This window comes from Pygocentrus nattereri, chromosome 20 (genome assembly GCF_015220715.1).
Source record: "Pygocentrus nattereri isolate fPygNat1 chromosome 20, fPygNat1.pri, whole genome shotgun sequence".
Classification (NCBI taxonomy): Eukaryota; Metazoa; Chordata; class Actinopteri; order Characiformes; family Serrasalmidae; genus Pygocentrus; species Pygocentrus nattereri.
In genome coordinates, this window is record NC_051230.1 from 11,485,418 (window position 1) to 11,509,106 (window position 23,689).

At 36.6% G+C, this 23,689-nt stretch overlaps 2 protein-coding genes across 6 annotated transcripts in view; both read right to left on the reverse strand.

The window, feature by feature from the left end:
• cntrl (centriolin) overlaps positions 1-751 on the reverse strand; it is a 33,572-nt gene extending 32,821 nt beyond the window's left edge. For 3 of the 5 annotated variants that reach the window (XM_017691187.2, XM_017691183.2, XM_037531871.1), the window contains exon 1: positions 430-750. In XM_017691187.2, coding sequence (XP_017546676.1) covers positions 430-432 — 3 coding nt within the window. In that variant the 5' untranslated portion in view covers positions 433-750. Of the gene's footprint in view, positions 1-429 lie in introns of all 5 variants that reach the window. The other 2 variants (XM_037531872.1, XM_037531873.1) reach the window with 1 other exon arrangement.
• Positions 752-1,186: 435 nt separating this feature from the next.
• The window catches only part of c5 (complement component 5), a 42,681-nt gene continuing 20,178 nt past the window's right edge, over positions 1,187-23,689 (reverse strand). Inside the window, exons 22-44 of the mRNA XM_037531934.1 lie at positions 20,958-21,040; positions 20,583-20,722; positions 19,151-19,372; positions 16,456-16,516; positions 16,267-16,356; positions 15,892-16,098; positions 14,967-15,045; positions 14,680-14,839; positions 13,109-13,207; positions 12,843-13,014; positions 12,474-12,679; positions 10,448-10,600; positions 10,291-10,353; positions 8,808-8,901; positions 8,680-8,719; positions 7,150-7,252; positions 6,967-7,041; positions 6,765-6,870; positions 4,392-4,475; positions 2,123-2,212; positions 1,957-2,040; positions 1,725-1,863; positions 1,187-1,556 (exon numbers count right to left, since the gene is read on the reverse strand). Of these exons, the coding sequence (XP_037387831.1) occupies positions 1,412-1,556; positions 1,725-1,863; positions 1,957-2,040; positions 2,123-2,212; positions 4,392-4,475; positions 6,765-6,870; positions 6,967-7,041; positions 7,150-7,252; positions 8,680-8,719; positions 8,808-8,901; positions 10,291-10,353; positions 10,448-10,600; positions 12,474-12,679; positions 12,843-13,014; positions 13,109-13,207; positions 14,680-14,839; positions 14,967-15,045; positions 15,892-16,098; positions 16,267-16,356; positions 16,456-16,516; positions 19,151-19,372; positions 20,583-20,722; positions 20,958-21,040 (2,695 nt within the window). The 3' untranslated portion in view covers positions 1,187-1,411. The remainder of the gene's footprint in view (positions 1,557-1,724; positions 1,864-1,956; positions 2,041-2,122; positions 2,213-4,391; positions 4,476-6,764; positions 6,871-6,966; positions 7,042-7,149; positions 7,253-8,679; positions 8,720-8,807; positions 8,902-10,290; positions 10,354-10,447; positions 10,601-12,473; positions 12,680-12,842; positions 13,015-13,108; positions 13,208-14,679; positions 14,840-14,966; positions 15,046-15,891; positions 16,099-16,266; positions 16,357-16,455; positions 16,517-19,150; positions 19,373-20,582; positions 20,723-20,957; positions 21,041-23,689) is intronic.

Consider the following 23,689-nt stretch of genomic DNA (forward strand, 5'->3'; position numbering starts at 1 on the left):
AAAAATAGATTTTATAGCATTCACAGTACAAACCTAAACACAAAACCAACAAAGCTAGGGTGCTGCGGCTAACTAACTAGTTTAGTTACGGGGATGTTTCAAGCAGTTACGAGACTTTTGGTTTAAATTTACGTATTGTTGTTTTAGTTCAATAGGCTCCAGCACCCCGCGACCCAGGATGAAAAGCGGCCCAGATACTGTGTGAGAGAGATAGTTAGTTATAGCTAATTAATAACCGCGCTTTAGTCCCAGTTTACCTAACTAGCTAGCTAGCTACAGTTAGCTGACTGAATGGCCCATTTGTCTGCTAGGTTAGCTGGCTAGCTAGCTAAACAATCTGGCTGCTTACACTCGTATCTATCTTGCTCAGTGACTGTAAAGTCAATAACATGAATTAACCGGTATTTCAGCTAGTTAGCTAACACTTACCATTCTTCAGCGTTGTGTTCTGCTTGCGAATTAGCAAGCTAACGTTAGCCTGTGGGCAAAGCTGGATTGCTAGCTTAATTGTGCCGTCTCCATGGTGACTGACATGCAAACAGTGATGCACGTTAGCTGCCATTAGCTAAAAGCTAGCTACCCAGCTAACAATAGAGATATATTTTCGCGTTGCATCTTTGGAAAATTAAAGAAATACAATAAACAGACACGGTGATATTAATAAAGGCTTAATTAAACTTATGGATTTTTGTCAGCATGTTATACGACCACACGTTCACTAAAAGCAACTTTAAATCAAATAGTTCGCGGTCGTGTTTTTGTCACGTGACCGTGTGTATGGCGACCCAAGCGGTTCATACTTACCCAATGTACACTGTAAGTTTAACGTTGTGCTGAACATTATCCTGACCAAATAAATGCGGTAAACAGTGTAAAATGAATTGAAATTAAATGCATAATTATGCTATTCATTTACTTTTCAACAAGCCAGTGAATGTTTTTGCAACTTTGAGTGTTCAGTTTATGTTCATATATCACATAATGAACACGCCATGCCAAAGCATGTCCATTGCATTGCGGTTAGAGGCTGCTTGGTATTTATTTTTACTCCAACCAAGTAAAGCAGTGAGTGAAAAATGTTTTCTTCCTTTCCTTGTTAAGACATGGTAGAGCAATGCCTTGAATATGCAGTGACATGTTTTCCTTTCTAAGGACAGTCTACAAATTGGCAAGAAAGACGCAGACAAATGAATTAAGACTTTTATTATGCAACATTTTATGTAAACTACAATTTCAGGTGTAGTAGCATTTTTATCATATGCTGTTCAAAAACATCAGGCGTACCTAACCACTCCCCTAGAAAGAGGAAAATATATATTTCAAACCTATCTCCTCCCAAAAAAACAAACAAAAAAAAAACAGCATCAATATAGTAAAAATGGAATGAAGCCGGTCTATAGAGTGAAGCTATCTAGGTGCCATTACAACCTTCAAAAGTGAAATCAAATTCAAAGTCATTTAAATCATTGGCATAATCTCTGCAACGGCTATCTAGGCAGTCGGAGTCAGTTGGCCACCACTCCACTGAAGCTTGGGAGTCCAAGGGAAATTTATACCTGATAAGACATAGTTACAAGAACAAAATATAATGCAACACACCTTAAATGTTTATTATTTCTGTATTTATATCTAATGTATGAATAGTGCATACACCCATTATCTTTGGATTAGTTAGTTTAAATTGTTTTGTGCAAGAAGAAATTATGTAAAATTGATAAACTCACTTGTAACTGCGGTTCACTCGAAGCTGCATGATCTCCGCACCCATAATCAGGTACTGCTTTTCAATCTCCAGATTTGTCGAACTGCAAGTTGCCTTCTTCACAAAGCTGATCTCTGAGTCTTTTTTAATGTCCTCTGATCCTGTGGTAGAGCATATGAGTAGGAAATTAGATAAGGGAAATTTTCAGCAAGGGACTGTATTTTCCAGAAGATGGAGTAAAACAGTGTAGCTACCTTTTTTAAGAGTTTGTTCCACTTTTGCATTGTATGTCAGAAAATCTCCTTCTGCTGTAGTTGATGTAATTTTCACTTTAAAAGCTGAGGGAAGTTTCAAAACATGAATGTTTTTAATGACAAAAAATGATGTTGATTTTTTTGTACTATGTATATTGTTATTTACCATATTTTATGCTGTCTCTGCACATGTCCTGTTTTCTCTGTTTAGTAGTAATCTTATCATCAGTGCTGGCTTTGAACTTGCAACATTCCGCTACAGAAGAGAACAGTTAAATGATAAATCACAATAAACAGTTATATAAATATTTATAAAAGTGACCTGACTGCTTAGATTAGCTCTAGATCAGCAGCGCCTACTTGATTTGTTTCTTTGCTTCTTCAGTGTTAAAATGACCCTCACAGTTTTAGTTGTCACCAATTTCCAACTGCTACCTGAATTTCTCCAATGTATAGTGCTGACCTATACAGATATAAATGCATTAGCACTTATATGACTACTTGGTTTAAAAAATAATCAATTCAGTTTACTTTTTTGAGGAATTGGCATTGATTAGTTCACAATTTGATGATAACAAATATTTTAAATTCTCCTACTTTTCTTTATTACAGCAAAGGCCTTTACACACCGAACATGATTTATTCGTGCAGTTTATTCAGATGACAGTAAGGTAAATGGAGCATGTATATAACTGATGGTATCTTGCACACATAACAAAACTTTTCAGAAGACGAAAATGCAACGTTTTTTTATTTGCCCTCTGTTAAATTTTTCCAAACTTTTGCCAGAGACAAAAAATCTCTGATCAGTCACTGTTGTCTCTGGAGTTGGCATGGAGGTCTCTAAAATGATGAATGATTGAATAGATCATTGTAATGATTAGAATGGTTATCAGCTCAAACTGGGCTAGATATGAGACCTCATTTACATTTGGTCATTTGTAAGACGTCTTGAGTTTCAGGATTATATCTGGAGGCCAAACTTCAGTGAAAACTTAACCATTTCATATTTAAATCAGATACAAATCCCATCTCTCAAACCAGTTTAGGTGGTGGTCTGAGACACATGTGAGTCACATTATAGCATTGTAAACACATCTGTCTCTCCAAGACACATTTGACAACCAAAACCCCTCCTAGTACAACCGAAACTCTTCCCCATGAATTTTGTCCCTGGGCACATGATCTGTGTCTTTGAGGAAGATAATCACAAATAATTTTCATATATCATACCACACAGCAAACAGATTTCAGTCTGACCAACCTGAGACGCATTTGACTACCAAGTGTAAATGCATGTGGCTAAAATCTAGGATACAATCCAAATACTAGTCACAGTAAGTGACCAGGTGTAAAAGGGGACTGAGTTCTAACAAGTGGAAGCACTCAGTTCCATTAGATCCTCAATGCAACAGTGTAGCTCTTTATGCTACTTTCACTTTTCCAAAATGGACAGTGCCCCAGAGTCACCATTTGTTTGTTCTGTTAGGAGCAAACAAAATCAATTTGCAGTACATTCTGCTCGTTTTGTGCTTCACCTCTTGAGGAGCTGCATCTCCAACATCTGAGCCATGAGTAAGAGAGTTCCTGAAGGTGCTAGCTTCTGAATGAGGCAGAGAAACTCTCCATTCACCTTTTGCTTTTCCAAAGTGAAAAGCATCCTGCACCATGTCATAGGTTCCCTGTTACGCTTTTGTTAGATATTCTAATAGTCGGAATATTTTGCATTTCTGTGTCGTTTACTCGCATTGTGTTGGGTTTGTAACAGCCTTAAGAAGCAGAACCTGACTGCAACACATATGTATTTTTAAGCCACATGATGTTACTTATACAGGTAATTTTATATGCATTAAATGGCCAAAAGTATGTGGACACCAGACCACCACACCTGAGCTTGTTAGACATTTCATTTAGTGGGACAAAAATGTAATGAACTGACTTGTGGTGAAGGTGGCATCCTATTACAGTCCCAGGGTTAAAGTCATCTGATCTCAATAATTCACATACCCATACTTTTGGCCATTTAGTGTATTATTCATATACAAATCTTTAAAAATATATTTTAATTTATCTATTTTCCAGTAAAATATTTTATAATCTAACCTTTGCTGTTGCTCCTGTAATCCCATTTTTAAATTGGCCTAATTAAAAAACAAATGTATCAATTAATCTTGGAAATAATTGATATATTTCTCAGTTATCAATATTATTGACAGTTCTAAATGAGCAACTCTCTTGGCCAGTTCACCACATATGCAATAAAATAATTTTGTATTATGGCATGTGTTGGTTATCATGTTGTGTTAGTGTATGATGCTACACATGATTACTTTAGATTTACTTTTGTTTGTTTTAATGAAGTTGAAACTGATGAAGGACCCATTCACTGGTTTAAAGTCAGTATCAAAGGAAAAGTTTGAAACAGTGAGGGTTACCTGCCATGCAATGGCATTGTGTACCACTGCAGAGACGGAGAAGTCTGCGACTCTGTGTGTAGTAGAACTTTGAACACTGATTGTCTGTAGAAAAGCAGGTAAAGAGCATTATTATAAAGCAGCATACAAAATATGTTATTTATGAGTGAAATAATTTTGGTAACACTTTCATTTACAGTCTCGTAAATTCTGGGTATTTAGTACTGGCTAATTATTTGGATGGAATGTTTGGACATTCCAAGATAATGGCACGGAAATGCCCAACTTGTTCTAGAAGTTAACTTTGTAAGCATGATGTCATGCAAACAATCACATTGACTTATATACACCTATTCAGCATAGAGCAGTTTAGCCCATTCACGCTGAACTTATGAAGATTGTTTGAACTATTTTTGAATGAGGCACAAAATAGGGCAGCCTATAAGAGCAGAGCTCATCCACATACACATGTCTTATGCGCACATCCTCCAACAGAGGGACTTACTGTGTTGGTTTGTGTTGGTTGTTGCTAGTTTATGTTTTGTGTGTGTTAATGTGTCAGTCTGTGTCAGGAAGTGAGTTTTGTGTAGGGGGGTCACCAACAGGGAGAAGGGTGTAGATGGGGGTGATGTCCGTTATGAGTTTGATGTTCTGTATGTGACTTTTTGCTGGTGTGTTTAATAAAGAGCACTTCTGGCAGTGGATAATGGCCAACCCTTGTCTTACTGTCTACCGACATCATAATACTGTTTCATTCTAAAGGATGAAGAGTATGTAGAGGAATCAGAACGGAAAAGCAGTCACTACAGTGGACAAAATGTGAAATGCAATGTATACATAATATTTCTTTTCCATAGTTACATGCAGAATATGTGCCAAAATGAAAAACACAACCTCGTTCTTTTCATGTCGTTTGACTTCTTTACTGAAAAACAGTGCATGAGCATTTGTATTTTAAAAACAAAATGTTGAATTCGTCAGAATTTATTACCGTGCGTCTTCAAATGTTATCAAGGCACAACTATGTTGCTTTATTTTGCACCTTGCAGTACTTAAAACAACATTAAATCAGTGTAATTGATCTTTTACTTTTCATTTGGCACACATGCACATGTTACCTTTTTAAATGTGAACTTGTGTATGCATTGCATTTTACTGTTTTGGTTGCATTTCAGTTAGGCAAATGCATTTGAAGTAAAAAGGTCGGGCAACGTGAAAACATTGTAATCAAGGTTTTACTTTTCATTTTGGCACATATTCCACATGCCACCTATGAAAAAGTAATGTCATGTGGGCATTGTATTTCACTGTTATCACTGGTATGACTGCACTGCGTGAAAGTACAGTATAAAGTACAGTGGAAAGCAATATAGCCATGCCCTCAATACATTTCAAAGAGATTGTATTGAGTTCTGACATGAATTCAGCATTTTGTTTTTAAAATGCAAATACTCATGCATTGTTCTTCAGTAACGAGGGCAATCAATGTGAAAACAATGTAGTAGAGGTTTTGCTTTTCACATATTTTGTATGTCATTATGGAAAAGTACTGGCATTTAATGATTTTCCACTGTAGTGCTTTTCATTTTGGCATAAATTCCTTTCCATAAAAGAGAGGTTGGAAAATATTAATGATTAATTAATTACGACTGTTTTTGGCACATGACACCTCACAAATATTATAATTGGAGTTCAGGAGAAGAGAAATAAAGTACAACAAAATTGCAGAATATAGGTCAGTTATTGCTTGGTGTTAGATTCAGCATAGGTTTTGCATATATTCAACTTATGGTTTGTGGTGTATTTATATTTAGTTTTCAGTGAGGCAGCTACGATTTTTGGATTATTATAGCTTAAGTGGCACTGTTTTATAAAATCACCTTTTGCACAAAAATATGCTGCTTTTAAGTGTTTTATTTTAAACTGGGGGGCAGTTTATTTTATTTTAATGGAGGCAATCATGGGCTGGCCCTGTGACCGGAAGGTTGCCGGTTCGATCCCCAGCACCGACAGTCCATGACTGAGGTGTCCTTGAGCAAGACATCTAACCCCAAGCTGCTCCCCGCTCGCCGTGGATAGGGCTGCTCACTGCCCCCTAGTGTGTGTACACTAGTGTGTATGTGGTGTTTCACTTCACGGATGGGTTAAATGCCCAGTTGTGGGATTAAAAAAGTATCACTTAACTTAAAATAAAAGCTGTAATACTCTGAGCCAAACCAGTCAATGTAGTGTACAGATAAAAAGTTCTGTAGAATCAATACATTAAATAAAAATAAATAAAAATAAATAAAAAATCACATAGAACCTAGAAATATGTTACCTGTTATAATTATAGTATCAACAAAACTCTCATTGTCAGAAAGAACCAGTAGAAGCTTTTTGGAGATACTTTACCTGGATCATGATACTCATACACTTTGAACAGAGAGGCACTGTTTGTGCCAGTTTGAAACACCTCTTGAATTCGGAAGCCCACACAGTACAAGTCGTCTGAGGGTATCTACAAGACAAACAAGAAGCGCTTGAGAATTTTACATATCAGTTCTGATGGGTAATGTTAACTTTATTATTAATGAAAAAAAATGCAGGTACACACTGAATCCATCTGGAGAGTAAGTACATTCCCATTTATTTCATAGTCAGAGATACGACTCTCAAGTCCATCCCTAAACTGGAACATGTAAAGAGGTAAAGAGAATAGACTTTTTTATTATATCAAATGCTGGATATTTCGAGACCTCATCAATATCACACACAAACACTGAGCGGAGTTTCTTACCTTTTTTAGATCTTCTAGGACTGGACTCACACCAGTGGGCAGATTTATTTCCATTACTGTGTGTCCTGCCTCTAGCTCCACCTCGTTTTCATGTGGCTTAAATCTGTGAGATAAAAAACGTACAATCTGTGAATATGTAACTATCCACCATGATTATTTCTACCCTCTTTTTGTCCATTAGAATTAAACAGGATGTTTTTATTACTGTGTCTTTAACACTGTTTTATGTCAATGAGCTCAGTTCTGATTGGCTGTTCTTTATTGTGCCTCATTCAAAAAGCAGTCCAATCTGAAACACTCTTTATAACTTCAGCGTGAATGGGTGGAATCAAGTTGCTCTAGGCTGAACTGGTGGATACATGTAAATGGGTCATTCTACATTTCGAGTGGGAAACCAAGTCACAAAGGTTGCAGAGGCTTAAAATATTAGGCACAGCTCCAAAAGTCAATATGTACATTTACACAGTTGACCGAAGATTAAATAGTACTTTTCCCTTATGATTCTCTGATTCTTCTTTTTTTTCCTGTTTCATATTCGCTCTGCATATGTAACACTCATCAATACCAATTTTTGAAATATTTTGAAAAGGTTTAACTTAGTAATTTGTATAAAACAGATTCATGTTTACTTTTTATATAATCAATGTTGTGCTGCTTAAAAAATATGTATTTTATTTAAAAAAAAACTTATGGTCACAGATATTTCGGTCACTGGTGTTATGAGGACTCTTATTTTACATTTTAACATAGTATGTTCAGGTCCATTAAACTACTTCTTTGGGTCAAGGCTCAGAGAGGAAGCATGTCAAGGCATTAGAAGGCAAGTTGACACTTGCTTATTATATTTCATGAATTTATTATTAATTTTGTTTATCAGGCAGCACAGAACTTCTGTTTGGCATAGGTGTTATGTGCTTTAATGGCTGGACAGTTAAAATGTTGTAAAAAAAAAAAACATATCATTTTGTTACTGATTTTAAATGGTGCACAAGGTCACCTGACCACCACTGACTCAGCCAATTACAAAATCCTCAGTTTTAACCAGAATGTCACTGGTATGTTAAACCATATTCATATAACACCAGTGACTGTAAAATATGTTTGGAATTAAGCTCTTCTTTTGCATATACTGTATGATAATAGGAGATGTTAATGGACATATTAAGACTATTTAGTTTTAGGATGAAAGAATTTTTTTTTTTTTAATGTATCCACCTGAATTCAGAATTCCTGCTCCAAATGGAGAATGACCCATATGTGTGTGTGTTTTTTTTTTTTTTGTGGCATCACAGAAACAATGAATGACAGTTAACTTGTGTTAAATGGACAGTTTGGACTGTGGAGTGAAATGTGTGTTTTGAATCTTGTAAATCTTGCAATGTAAACTTACTACATCAAACTCTTATTTAAAAAACAGCAAGGAAAAACAATTTCCATAATGTATGCCCTTTATTTTTTGCATTTTTACTCAGATTCATAAAACAACACTAACTATAAACTGCTAAAGAAGTGATTGAATTGAGAACTCACTTTGCACAGGCAACAATCCTTGGTGACCGCTCCATAGGTTCTGGTCAAACAGATGTCCATCTTTACATTAAAATATATTCATTTCTGAAGAGAAAACCTGTCTGATTGTATCACATATATAAACCTACCATGGGAGGATGGGTTACGGGGGTGAACATCTATGGATAGGTCAAAGCGACAGTTTTCATCGTTCTGTATGGTTTCATAGTACACTGTTCTTAACTGTGAAAGGAAAAGCATAGACTAGGGTTCATACAGTCATATATATAAGTATTTTACTCACTGAACTGTGTTTGTTAAAAGCAACATATTACCTAAAAGAGACCTTTTAAGTAACACTCTTACACATGAAGGTGCCCATGGGTTTTTTTGGGGCAGTGCCATTCAACATCTACTAAAAATGAATGATTCTTTAACGGGACGTTCCAGTGTTTCCAACCAAATCTTTATTTGCCACATCTGCAATGTATGGCCACTCAGACAGTAGACAGTGACAGTAATTTGGACACTTTTCCCTGTATTTTGTAAAAGAATAGAAAACACATTCACTCAAAACTTCTGTTCATTATTTTCTATAATATTTTGAGCCGATGATTGTTCTGTTCTTTTACTAAGTACAGGGATCTAATTTAGTGTCCGAGGTTATTGATTGCACTACAGATCAAGCTAATATGGATTAGGTTGAAAAACTTTGGAGTATATCTTGAAAGTGTCTTTAGGGAACCAAAGGTGGTTTTTCTATGGCATGGCTGGCAAAAATGTAACCTCCAGAACAATGTTGGCCCATGAGGACATTTGATTTGGTCTGCCAGTAAAGTTACCCTAATGCCACCCTCACCCAATAAGAGAAAAAACGTATTTATAGATAGATAGATAGATAGATAGATAGATAGATAGATAGATAGATAGATAGATAGATAGATAGATAGATAGATAGATACTGGTGATGTATAAGTGATATGAATAAAGTGACATGTGTTAAGGGTGATATAGTGGAGGCACTGATTCTATACTATATTTTTAAAAATACTTAAATGTCTTTTTCATTTTTCATTTAAATGTCTTAAATGTCTTTTTTCTTTTAGAGATCCCTGTGCCTCATGGCCACATGGGGAGCTGTTAGATCTCCTTTGTTTAAGTAATTGGGTCCCAAAGTCACTACCAAACACACATATTTTTGCACTTAAGTAAACTTATTGTGTTTTAATGAAAACTCTCATGATCTTACACGTGTATGAGTATTCAAAGCAGTGTTTGCTGGTCATGTACTGACTGGCATTTTGAGTTATGTTCAAGATTAGCTAAAATTGTCACTACTGAAAGTTGGAAGTATTATGATTATTTTGCTAGTGACAATATGGAATATTCAATCTTTTATTTGAATAAAATCAAAATAATTAAGGTATACGGTCATTCAAAGCAAAAGGATTTTAGTCTAAAATCCAAGTCCAAATTTGATAAATTATACAGATTGTCCTTTTGGCCCTCTTTCAACCAGAAATATTCACTAGGCAAAAAGTTTGGCATTGCTCAAATGCTCCTTTGCCGTGTGTTTTTAAGAGTGTACATATCAAAAGGCATTTAGGTTATATTTGCATGACATGCACTTACATTAGCAAATGACACCCCAGAACTGTATGCTGTTTTCAGTATGACATCATCAGTATAGGCCACCTTTTCAAAGGAACAACAAACAGCTGGTTTAATAGCAAATACACAAGCTGAAAACATCCAGCTATTACTGAATTGGAAAAAGGAGCAATTGTACCTCTATAGGTTTCCCCACAGGCTTACTCTGGGACAAACTAATATGGCCAATTGGTCCTTTACTTCTGTAGGACACATCGACCTCCATTTGCAGAAAGGCTTTTTTAGCTAAGATTCTGTACTTGGTTATAGCCTCTAGTGTTAGAATAGCATCCTAGAAAATAGAGCAACAGATGAGTGTAACAGAGTTTAGAATTGTTAAAGATAATGAAGTCTTAGTATACGTACAATGGCTTCATTTATAATGCCTGTTAATGCATGTTTGTTTTCTGTTGTTTAGACAGAAACAAATAATACCTAGAAATATACCAGATTTAAATGAGTATAGTACAGAGCAGCTTGTCACAACACAAATAATTTACATATATCAGTCCACTGTAAATGGGAATTTCACAAATTTTGCAAAATATTATAATTCATATAAAAACAAATATAATCATTTGGAGTGGTTTGGGGCGAAATGGTTAATTGTAGAGGAAATAACTAAAAAACTATATTTCCAAAAGTATTCAATCACCCATCCAAATCATTGAATTCAGGTGTTCCAATCACTTCCATGGCCACAGGTATATAAAACCAAGCACCTAGGCCTGCAGACTGCTTCTACAAACATTTGTGAAACAATAGTTCGCTCTCAGGAGCTCAGTGAATTCCAGCATGGTACTGTGATAGGACGCCACCTGTGCAAGAAGTCCAGTTGTGAAATTTATTCACTACTAAATATTCCACAGTCACCTGTCAGTGGTATTATAAGAAAGAGGAAGCGATTGGGAATGACAGCAACTCAGCCATGAAGTGGAAGGCCATGTAAAATGACAGAGCAGGGTCAGCAGATGCTGAGGCTCATAGTGCACAGAGGTCGCCAACTCTCTGCAGAGTCAATTGCTACAGACCTCCAGACATCCTGTGGCCTTCAGATTAGCTCAAGAACATTGTGTAGAGAGCTTCATGGAATGGGTTTCCATGGCCGAGCAGCTGCATCCAAGTCTTACATCACCAAGTGAAATGCAAAGCGTCGAATGCAGTGGCGTAAAGTGCCACCACTGGACTCTAGAGCAGTGGAGACGTGTTCTCTGGAGTGACGAATCACGCTTCTCCGTCTGGCAATCCAGTGGACAAGTCTGAGTTGCCAGGAGAACAGTACTTGTCTGACTGCAAGTGTAAAGTTTGGTGGAGGGGGGATTATGGTGTGGGGTTGTTTTTCAGGAGTTGGGCTCAGCCCCTTAGTTCCAGTAAAAGCAACTCTTAATGCTTCAGCAGACCAAGAGATTTTGGACAATTTCATGCTCCCAAATTTGTGGAAACAGTTTGGGGACGGCCCCTTCCTGTTCCAATGTGACTGTGCACCAGAGCACAAAGCAAGGTCCATAAAGACATGGATGAGCGAGTTTGACTTGCCTGCACAGAGTCCTGACCTCAACCCGATAGAACACCTTTGGGATGAATTAGAGCGTGGAGACTGCGAGCCAGGCCTTCTTGTCCAAGATCAGTGTCTGACCTCACAAATACGCTTCTGGAAGAATGGTCAAAAATTCCCATAAACACACTCCTAAATCTTCTGGAAAGCCTTCCCAGAAGAGTTGAAGCTGTTATAGCTGCAAAGGGTGGACCGACATAATATTAAACCCTATGGATTAAGCATTGGATGTCACATAAGTTCATATGCATGTAAAGGCAGATGACTGAATACTTTTGGAAATATAGTGTATATTTTTTGTGGGATTAGTGTGCCTTACCAATGCCCTGCATGTACCTCTCCACCATGAATGGATTTTAGCCCAAAAGCTTATTTCAGAATTATTGTAAAGCAATATTTTAGCCATCTGACCGCAAATTCATAACCATTCCATGTAATAGCTTTCTGTTACGTAACTTTTAGAGGCATTTTGTATACTTGTTTTCTATCACCACCACATCACAAACAATTCTCTTTGCGTAAACATCACAAGTGGACCTCAAGCAAAAAATAAAATGTCTAAAAAATGTGAGATATGGACCCTTTAAATAAGTTCACTGTGGCTGAATACCTGGGTCGAGAAGAAGCCTCCTCCATATCGCTGATCCTGGGTCAGCCAATTAACAATAGGCTTAGCGTATGTTATGTCTCCTCGAAGTAAGGTGCTGAGCAGGACGTAGACAGTGGTTTCTACTGTCAATGCTGTGGCCTTGTTTGGCTTTAGTGGATCCTGAGAAACATCTTTTTCTTGCCAGAAGCGAACAATAGCTGGGCTTCCTAAACTCACAAAGCAAACGACTAGCAATTAAATCTCTGGGAATTACAAAAGTTGTTACCATGAAGTACAATCTGTTATTGTAATAGTGCTTCCTGATTTTTATATAAAAGTATATTCAAGTGTTGTGAGCTTCGGATGACTGTAAAAATCATAACCTTTCACCTTTAATTTCAGACTCTTTCTTTAGTTTCTCGTACAGGTTTACTGCGTGCCAGCTGTTGAGGTCAATAAGTGTCATGGCATATGCTGCTATAGCTCTCACATACAAACTTTTCAGTTTTAGCACGTGTAAAGACAAGTACTGCACAGCCCTGTCCAGTGCATCTTGATATATCTGCAGAGAGAGACCTCTGGTTACCTCATTGTAAAAAAATTTACTAAACTACAATATTATATATTAAGATTGCATTATAATGTTATATTCTTACCTGTAAATTGGACTTGGGGACTCCCAAGGCATTTTTGATCCCAATTACCACAAATGATGTGAGGTAGACTGTTTGCTCAGTGACATCTGCCCCTGCACCCTTTGAAATATGAAAAAAAAACCCAGAATATATCACATGAATGACTTCAATATGTCTCATCCATAGTCATGATATTCTAAAGAGGTATTCTGTTGTCTTATAGAGGTTGTAGGTGTTGTAAATCCAGGGTTTTGATTTTTACTAAATGGTAGATAACTACCTCTTTAGAGTATCAACTCAAGGTGTAACTGATTGATTTTCAAACATTGTTTAATTGAAGGGCATAAACTGATTTTTCCCACACTTTATCAAATAACAGACTTTGTCATAGATATACAATGGAAAAGTGTCATAACCTCTGTATATACATTAACATGTGGGTGCCGCTGTTGACATTACATGTTATATTATTTTTCTAAACGAATATTACTTTGCACATTCTCTACACAAAATTTGCAGACAATTTAAGTTTGTTTACTGTGGGAGATATCTTTATATATTTTACTTACCTAATTTGAACTAATTTAACATCACTTTAAACCTAACAGTCTCTACACTTCTGTGAAGGCTTCACACTAGATGGTGGAACATTGCTGTGAGGATTTTATTGTATTCAGCCACAAGAGAGTTAGTGAGGCCAGGTATTGATGTTGGATGTTTAGTTTTTAATCACAAATGCCACTACAACTCATCCTAAAGGCATTGACTCCACAGAACACAGTTCCACTGCACCATAGCTCAGTGCTGGGGGGTTTTATATCCCTCTAGCAGATGCTTGGCATTGAGCATTGGGCAAGACTTCATGTGTGGCTCCTCCAGAGTGTCCCATTCTATTAGAAACACTCTACTGTGGAGACTGTATAAGCTGTGTGCAACTGGAATGCCTGTGTCAGCAATGGGTAGCTACGAATTCAGTAACTTGAAAGATGTCTGAATGCTTTTGGACATATAATGTTAAAGTGTATGTATGTATATATATGTATGTGTGTGTGTGTGTATGTATATGTATGTATATATTTATATACTTTATATATATACTAATATACTTCATGCCTGCCAATTTCCCCTGCATCTAACACATCGACATCATGAACTGACTGTTTACTTACCATCTAATATATCCCAGGCCTTAACTCCACTGTTACAAAATAATCAATATTATTCACTTCATGTATGAGTGGTCATAATGTTTTGACATATTGGTGTATAACCACACACACATTAGTCTTAGAGACAATAACAAAAACAGCCTGTTTAATTCTGTAGAATAAAGAGAGTTTAGAAAATGATTATGCCTGATTTAGCATGCCTGTTTTAGGCATGTAAAGCTATACAACCTTCATAATTGGATCTTAGGGAAAAATAAAAAGTACAAAAATGTAGGAGACAGCCCTTAATGAATACAGCAGGACCTTGATTAGGTCTGATTAGATTCTGTTAATGTCTTTGCAGGTTGTTTTTGCAAAGGGAACATTAGTCTTCTGTTCAACGATTTCTAACAAGGCAGACAAAGAAAAGGAAATCCAGTTTACCATGAGTCTTTTTGGCTTATAGCTAGATTTCTCACTGAAGGAGCCATCTGGATTCTGACACTGTGTAATCAGCCAGCGAATTGTGTTGGACAGTACATCGTGATCCACTGTCACATATTTGTCCACTTGAGCCAGAGTCCTCACCACAAGAGCAGTCAGCCTAGACAAAAGTGTAGGTGCAATACATTTAATTACATTTAAATGTGTTTTTTTAAGGTGTTTAGGGCCTTTACATTTTCAGAAGTAGCCCTGCAGATAACTATAGGTTAAAAAAAGCTTGAACTTACCATGTGCTGGGTTCTTTGTTCTTCCATAAACTGAAACTGTGCTCCCGCTGCAACTTAAATGACATGATGCTGGTGATACCTAGGAGAAGCGCCCATACTTAAATACATTCAAATGCATTTTCGATTGTATAAGTATTTTCCTTACAAAGTTTATAATAGTAGATACATTGTAATCATAGAAACATTGGTTGGGGGGGGGGGGGGGGGGGGGGGGGGGGTTTGGGGGGGGGGGTCGGATCTGGACTGACTAAGCAGCCATGCCAGCGTTTCTGGATGTTACTGATATGTGGCTTCCACTGTGCAGTCTTAGCTTGCTGCCATAAACATTGCTTATTGGTCGAAGTATTTCTGAGACCCATGTGGTGATATCCGTCATAAAAGCATGTAAGTGTTTAATACAGTGCTGTCTGAGGGATTGAAAATACACACATTCAGCTGTGTTTTTTGGCCTTGCTCTTTGATGTGCACAAATTGTCCTCAAATCTTTTAATAATATTATATACCATTTTTTTGAAATACCTGAAAAATCATTGCAATCGGTACATTGTTCTTAAACTACTGCATTACATAGAGATGCATTTTTTGGTGAAGTTAAAAATGTGTTTTTTTTATTTCACAATGTTTCTAGTCTTAAATTGGCCATGTCAACAAATTGAAATGTGAAATTTGCTTCATCTATGCTATTAGCAAGCTACTACTCCTGTGCACAGAAAGGATGTGGCATGAAAGTAAGTCTACTACAGTCATCTATTTCATAGCTTGATTTAGGACTAGTACATGATGTTACACAGTTTGTAGTACTATAAAATGCTGACTTACACAATAGAAGGTGAATCTGTGCCAACTTCACTGAATGAAGTCATTCTATACTATTCAAATCTAGCCTAGGCTTATGTAATCCAGTCTAGTATAAAACATGTCACACCTTCGTTTATCTTTCTCTTCAAACCAGTGCTACTGACAGCTGTCCCTAGCTGCCCCCACAGCTCAGTCTGCTCCACGTAATCATACACATAGAAGACTGGAAGAAGACCCAGAAGTTCCACTTCTGCTGAGCCTCTGGGCAAGTTAATCAGCTGCATTATCCCCTTTGGATCAGTAATGATGGACAGCAACTCCCCCAGAACCTCACCTGAACAGAAGGACACAATGAAAAAAGTAAAGCTCATACTTATGCAACTCTAACTACTAAATGCACACAGAAAATGAGCACTGTATAAATCATAAACTCCTAAACTATTAGCAGAACTTGCCTCCACATAATACTTTAATGCAGACATTATGTATATAGCAAACATACCATTTACTGTTAGCACACGATCCACAGTTGACTTGGGCACAAGGTTTAAAGGAAGGGAATTTCTGAGCTCAACACGATTTGCAGATTTTCCTGAATGTTTTAGAAAGATATTGTTAATATTTCATATATAAAGTTAAGTATTGTCAGAAGAAATTACAAAGTAAAATAGACCTTTTAAAAAGTCCTTACCATAGACCCCTTGTGGGTCAAGTCTGCCTCCAATCCACATTTCCTTTCTAACACCCTCTGGCTGTAAAAGGCCAAGAAAATTAAAACTGCTATTGAGTTTATATATACAACCTTTTTTCTAAACAAATTGGGATGCTGTGCAAAATGTAAATAAAACCAGAATGCAGTAATGTGCAAATCTTTTAAGGCCTATTTTATTGTTCTTTGAAAATTATATGCCCATTTTGAATTTGAATGCTAGCAACAAGTTTTGGAAAAGTGGGGACAGAGGTAATAAATGACTGGTAAAGTTGTGTAACGCTAAAAATCACCTGGTGCAACATCTCACAACTAATTTAGTTCATTGACAACAGGTTGGTAACATGATGGAGTCTTTCAGAAGTGAAGATTAAGTGACTCTTATTAATCCCACACTGCCTCCCTCACCTCTGCATTCTAACTCATCTGTGAATATGAACTTGAACATACAGTAGGGGGCAGTGAGTGAGGTTGGGCAGCCCTATCCATGGCGCCCAGAGAGCTGTTGGGGGTTAAGTGCGTTGCTCAAGGACACCTCACATACTGTCAGTTCTGATGGCTCTGGGGATAACATTTCTCAATGTAAAATAGCATAGAACTTGGTGATTTACTCATCTGCGATACATAAAATCACTACAAGATTCAAAGAATCTGGAGAAATCTCTGTATGCAAGAGACAAGGACAAAAAACAGTATTGGCTGACCTTCAGGCCGTGCATTAACAACAGTAAATTCTCTAGTAGAAATCACTACATGGGCTCAGGAACACTTCTGAAAAACAATGTCTGTGAACACAGATCTTCACTGAAGTTCTTCAGTTCTTCACTGCATCCACACATGCAAAACAATATTATGCAAAGAAGAAACCATATGTAAACAGGATCCAGAAATGCTGTCACCTTGTCTGGGCCCAAGCTCCTTTAAAATGAACTGAGACAATTTGGAAGTGTCTTCTGGTGCAAGGTGACATGCACATCTGTGAAAGCACCATTAATGCTGGAAGATACACTCATGACCACTTTATTAGGTACACCTTGCTAGTAAATGGTTGGACCCCCTTTTGCCTTCAGACCTACCTTAATTCTTTGTGGCATACTTTCAACAAGGTTTTGGAAACATTCCTCAGAGATTTTGTTTATTTATTTGAGTTACTGTTGCCTTTCTATCATCTCGAACCAGTCTGCCCATTCTCCTCTGACCTCTCTCATCAACAAGGCATTTTCGTCCACACAACTGCCGCTCACTGGATATTATATCTTTTTCGGACCGTTCCCTGTAAACCCCAGAGATGGTTGTGCGTGAAAATCCCAGTAGATCAGCAGTTTCTGAAATACTCAGACCAACCCGTCTGGCACCACCAACAATGCCACGTTCAAAGTTAAATCACCTTTCTGCCCCGTTCTGATGCTCAGTTTGCACTTCAGCCAGTTGTCTTGACCACCTCTACATGCCTAAATGCATTGAGTTGCGCCCATGTGATTGGCTGATTAGCTATTTGTGTTAACAAGCAATTGAAACCTACCTAATAAAGTGGCCAACAAGTGTATATACAGGTTTTGGAGCAACATATGCTGCCATCCAGACAACATCTTTTTCAAGGAAGACCTTACCTATTTCAACAAGACAAAGCAAAAAAACGTTCTGCGTATATTGCAACAGCATGGTTCTTTCTATTTTCAAAACTACAGCAGTTGGTCTCCTCAGTTCCTGAACACTTACAAAGTGTTGTTAAAAGAGCGGATGATACAACACAGTGGTAAATATACCAAATTTTTTGAAACATGTAGCTGGCATCAGTTTCAAAATGGGCATATATAAAACAAAAAACAAACAAAAAAAAACAATAAACAGTTTCAACATTTGAAATGTTGTCTTTGTACTATTTTCAAGTACATACAGGGTTTGAATGATTTGCATATCATTACATTCTGTTTTTATTCACAATTTGCAAATTTCTCAACTTTTTTGGAAAGGGGTTATACATGTATACATGTAACAGCGAAATGCACAGCTGAAGCATAATTAATAATGTTGGCCTTACTGATAAAAGTGATGCATTAAATTTAAAATAAAGTATTCCAATAACATAACTCTGTTGCAGGCATCAAATTCAAAATGAGTGAATATTTGCAAAAAACAATAAAGTTTATCTGTTTGAACATTAAATATCTTTTCTTTGTAGTGTATTCAATTGAATATAGGTTGAAAAGCATTTGCAAATCATTGTATTCTGTTTTTATTTATGTTTTACACAACGTCCCAACTTCTTTGGAATTGGGGTTTTATATATATATATTATATATATATATATATATATATATATATATATACTGTTGGTAATAACAGAAAAATGGTGAATCCAAATAAAAAGTAATTAAGTAATTAATAAAAGTAAGCAAGTAAGAAAAACAAAGTCTCTGGAATTAAGCAGTATATTCAAGTAATAACTATTTGTGATATAGCTTTGGGAGGCATTAAACTCTTCAGATATCTGGTTCTTATCACCACCACTATGAATAATTCTGATTTTGTAAGAACTTAGTTCTCTATAACTGAGCATTTCACATCAAACCAATTTAAATTACTTTGTTTAAATCTTAACCCTACAATTATGTAGAAAGTTTGAAAAATCTGTCAAATTTCCCTTTAAAATAATAGACATTTCAATCTGTCTTACCACTACTCTCAGTTTCTTGACCACTGTGTCCATTGTTGACATGGTTGAGAGGGTGAATGTGAGTTCATGAGTGCCAGCTTCTAACGCCATGATATAGAATCGGACCATGGCCACAGATTGGGGTCCAATCCTACCCTTGTTTACATGAGGGTCTCCATCCTGTGTCCACAGAGTTCCATGAAACACACACACTCCATCTGATGCAGAGAGAGTTACACTGTACTGATCATTGAAAGAGAGAAACAGAGGAAGAGAGACAGTTACAGGTTGTATTGTCAGATGATTCAATAGAACTGTACAGCTGAATTTCCTTTATTAGAAGACCACAATATTACGTTCTAAACATTTCTAAAGGCTGTGAGAAAAAAAGCAAAGATAGAAGGAGTTTTTTACAAATGGCCCTTATCCTATGTTTTGTTTGGGTTTTATATTTTTTCCCCGTGATGTCCACTTATGATATTGTGTAGTTTTGCGCATTAGAAACATGAAACCAACAGAATTAACCCTTGCGTAGTGTTGGGGTCTGTGGGACCCATTTTTAATGTTTACCAAAAGAAAAAAAATGTGTGATTTTAGTATTATTACAACCGCTGATTACATGGCCATTGTTTATTTTCTGTGAAGAACATATAAAATAACACATTTTCAGTGGGTTCACACTGTAAACACCATCTATATATTTATATTACATGTGTTGTTGGGGTGGACACACAGGAATAAATGTGTGGAGGTGCTGTGTCCCTCCACTCTGTTCTCCTCCTACATGGCCTACACTGGCCACTTTTGATACTTTAAACATCTGGTATTTTTACAAAAATTGTTATAGGTGTATTAATTGTAAAAACAATAAAAACTAAACAGGCTTTAGTCTGTATATGTAGATATAAGTAAATGTGGTGTTTAATTTTTATATAAATTTTATATAAATCTGGAAGTTGTATGCAAAAGTTTAAATACCCCTGGTCAAATTATATTTTATTGTAAATAAATACAAATATGGCATTTTTCCTCAACTTTTTTTGCAATTTTCTATTTACTTATTTCAGTTTAACATATTGTAAAAGAATGGATATTAAATTGGATATGTGAATATGAAAACATAAAATTGTGCCATAACTTTTGCACAGGCCAGATTTTATGTTTTATTTATTTTCCCAATATGCCAAATTCAACAAATGAACAGTAATTGTGCATTAAAATGGGCAGAAGTATGTTCTGTGTAGAGGATGTGCTAACTTCTTTTCAAACAAACAGAACATGTAATTTGACCAGGGTTGCCCAAATATTTGTACATTTGCAGACAACCATATGTACCTCATTCTCAAACTGTGCAATGCTGTGCCCTTTTTTAAACAGGATATGAATACACTGCAACAGTTTGGGATACTTTTTGAGGTTAGCAGATGTTAATTAATAAGCTGGAAAATCATACCCTTATGTCACGATTTCTCTTATTGTACACTGAGCCTTTGAGTTCGATCTGCTCCCCACGCACCATGGAGTAAGGCAGAGGTACATCAATACTCAGGTCCTGAGAAACACGCACCTCCACAGGATCTGACAAACATATTCCTGCAGAGTCACACAGAGCAAACAAAATGAGAACAACACAGCACAATAAAACCAATCAACATCTCTATTTATGGGCACCCTTGTCTCAATTAATATTGAATAGTTTATTTTCCATATCTGTCAGCAGTTGCAGTTTGACTGGGGTTAGTGTTTAAATGGTCAAGAATTTCTACCAAATGTACCTCCTTCATTCACCACCTGGTGGTGCTAACACAGAGCAGTTGCCTTATCTTACCATTGTTGAACACCCCAACAGCTTTCATCTCCCACGTAGTCAGAGAATCTGGAAGACTTTTAGTCAGAACAAGTGATCCAGACCTAGAAGAAAGAGTTCAAGTCAGTATACAGTGGTGTGTAAGAGTCTAGGAATTTACAAAAAAAATGTAAAGGTATTTATCTGGACAGTGAGCATTTATTTGTTAAAAAGGCACTAACATTAGAATATTGATTGTGAATTTTAGCTTAACCATTTCTAGACCTCTCTGTGAGGAAGCCCACTATTTACAGTGCAGTCATTCTATGCCAACTCACCTAGTTGCTGTCTGGACATATTATGGATTTCTATGAAAAAAATGTAAGCTTCAGTTTAATGCATGAAGCCATGCAAACTTTTAAGACTGTTCCTTTTTTTTTAGTTTTTTTTTAGGCTTGTCCCATCATGACTTCAACTGAGTTCAACTGCTTATTTGATGAAAATAGCAGTATTCATTATTTTTCCTTGATTGCTCTAGGTCCGTTCCCAATTATGTTAGTGGTTAATCTGACAGGTTAGGCCTTCAATCCCTTTCCTGAAATAATAACCAATGGAAAAGCGTGCTTGGCTTTAACTACCTAGATACTACAGAGAAAAAAAAAATCTGATTGGATACACTTCTGCCAGGATCTGGATTTCAGATTTCTTCATAATGCTATGCTGTTTTTTTTCTTCATCAAATGGGTCCCATCACATTCTACAACCCCAATTCCAACGAATTTGGGATGTTGTGTAAAACATAAATAAAAACAGGATATGATGATTTGCAAATCATTTTCAACCTATATTCAATTGAATACACTACAAAGACAAGATATTTAATGTTCAAATTGATAAACTTTATTATTTTTTGCAAATATTCACTCATTTTGAATTTGATGCCTGCAACACATTCCAAAAAAGTTAGGACAGGGGTAACAAAAGACTGGGAAAGTTGAGGAATGCTCAAAAAACACCTGTTTGGAACATTCCACAGGTGAACAGGTTAATTGGAAACAGGTGGGTGTCATGATTGGGTATAAAGGGAGCATCCCTGAAAGGCTCAGTCGTTCACAAGCCAGGATGAGGCGAGGTTCAACACTTTGTGAACAACTCCGTGAGGATACAGTCCAACATTTTAAGAACAACGTTTCTCAACGTGCAATTGCAAGGAATTTAGGGATTTCATCATCTACAGTACATAATATCATCAAAAGATTCAGAGAATCTGGAGAAATCTCTGCAAGTAAGCGGCAAGGCAGAAAACTGACATTGAATGCCCGTGACCTTCGATCCCTCAGGCAGCACTGCATTAAAAACCGACATCATTCTGTAATGGATATTACCACATGGACTCAGGAACAATTCAGAAAACCACTGTCAGTGAACACAGTTCATTGCTGCATCTACAAGTGCAAGTTAAAACTCTGCCATGCAAAGCGAAAGCCATATATCAACCACACCCAGAAATGCAGCCGACATCTTTGGGCCCGAGCTTGTCTGAGATGGACTGACGCAGAGTGGAAAAGTGTCCTGTGGTCTGACGAGTCCACATTTCAAATTGTTATTGGAAATCATGGACATCATGTCCTCCAAACCAAAGAGGAAAAGGACTGTCCGGATTGTTATAAGCGCAAAGTTCAAAAGCCAGCCTCTCTGATGCTATGGGGGTGTGTTAGTGCTTGTGGCATGGGTAACTTGCACATCTGTGAAGGCCCCATTAATGCTGAAAGGTACATACAGGTTTTGGAGCAACATATGCTGCCATCCAAGCAATGTCTTTTTCAGGGACATCCCTGCTTATGTGAGCAAGATACTGCCGAGCCACATTCTGCACGTGTTACAACAGCCATTGTGGCATATTATGAAGCTCAAAATACGACAACAGAGACCCCGGACTGTTGAGCAACTGAAGTTGTACATCAAGCAAGAATGGGAAAGAATTCCACCTACAAAGCTTCAACAATTAGTGTCCTCAGTTCCCAAACGCTTTTAGTATTGTTAAAAGGAAAGGTGATGTAACACAGTGGTAAACATGCAACTTCTTTGGAACGTGTTGCAGTCATCAAATTCAAAATGAGTGAATATTTGCAAAAAAACAATAAAGTTTATGCGTTTGAACATTAAATATTTTGTTTTTGTAGTGTATTCAATTGAATATAGGTTGTAAAGGATTTGCAAATCATAATCGTAATCTGTTTTTCTTTATGTTTTACACAACGTCCCAACTTCATTGGAATTGGGGTTGTATATTGCATGAGTTTAACTGCTTACAGAATGACTGAACTGAGCTGAAATATTTACTGGGTGTAATTGCAAAACTAAGAATAATATTTCACTTCAAACTGGTTCACTAAATCATTAAATAATAATAGTAAAATCCTATAACAGGTTTATTTATTGAAAAACCTGATGACTGATTGATGACTGTGCAATATCTCATCTTTGATATGCAATCTTATAGTGAGTTTTCAAAATTATATTTGCAAAAGTTTTATGTAAGATTCCTCTATCAATTTCTATCAAAAAGTTACACCATAACCACCATAACATAATTTTGTAGGCATTTTCTTGCAAATGTATTTTCTTAAAAGGGTCTAATTTTATTTCTTACAAACTTTTTCCTAATTTGTGTCCAGCATTGAAATATTGCATGAATAAAAATGAAGATTTTGCTTGAACTTTTGAATGGAAATCCACAACAGGACCAGACAGGCCCACAGACTCTAGAGATA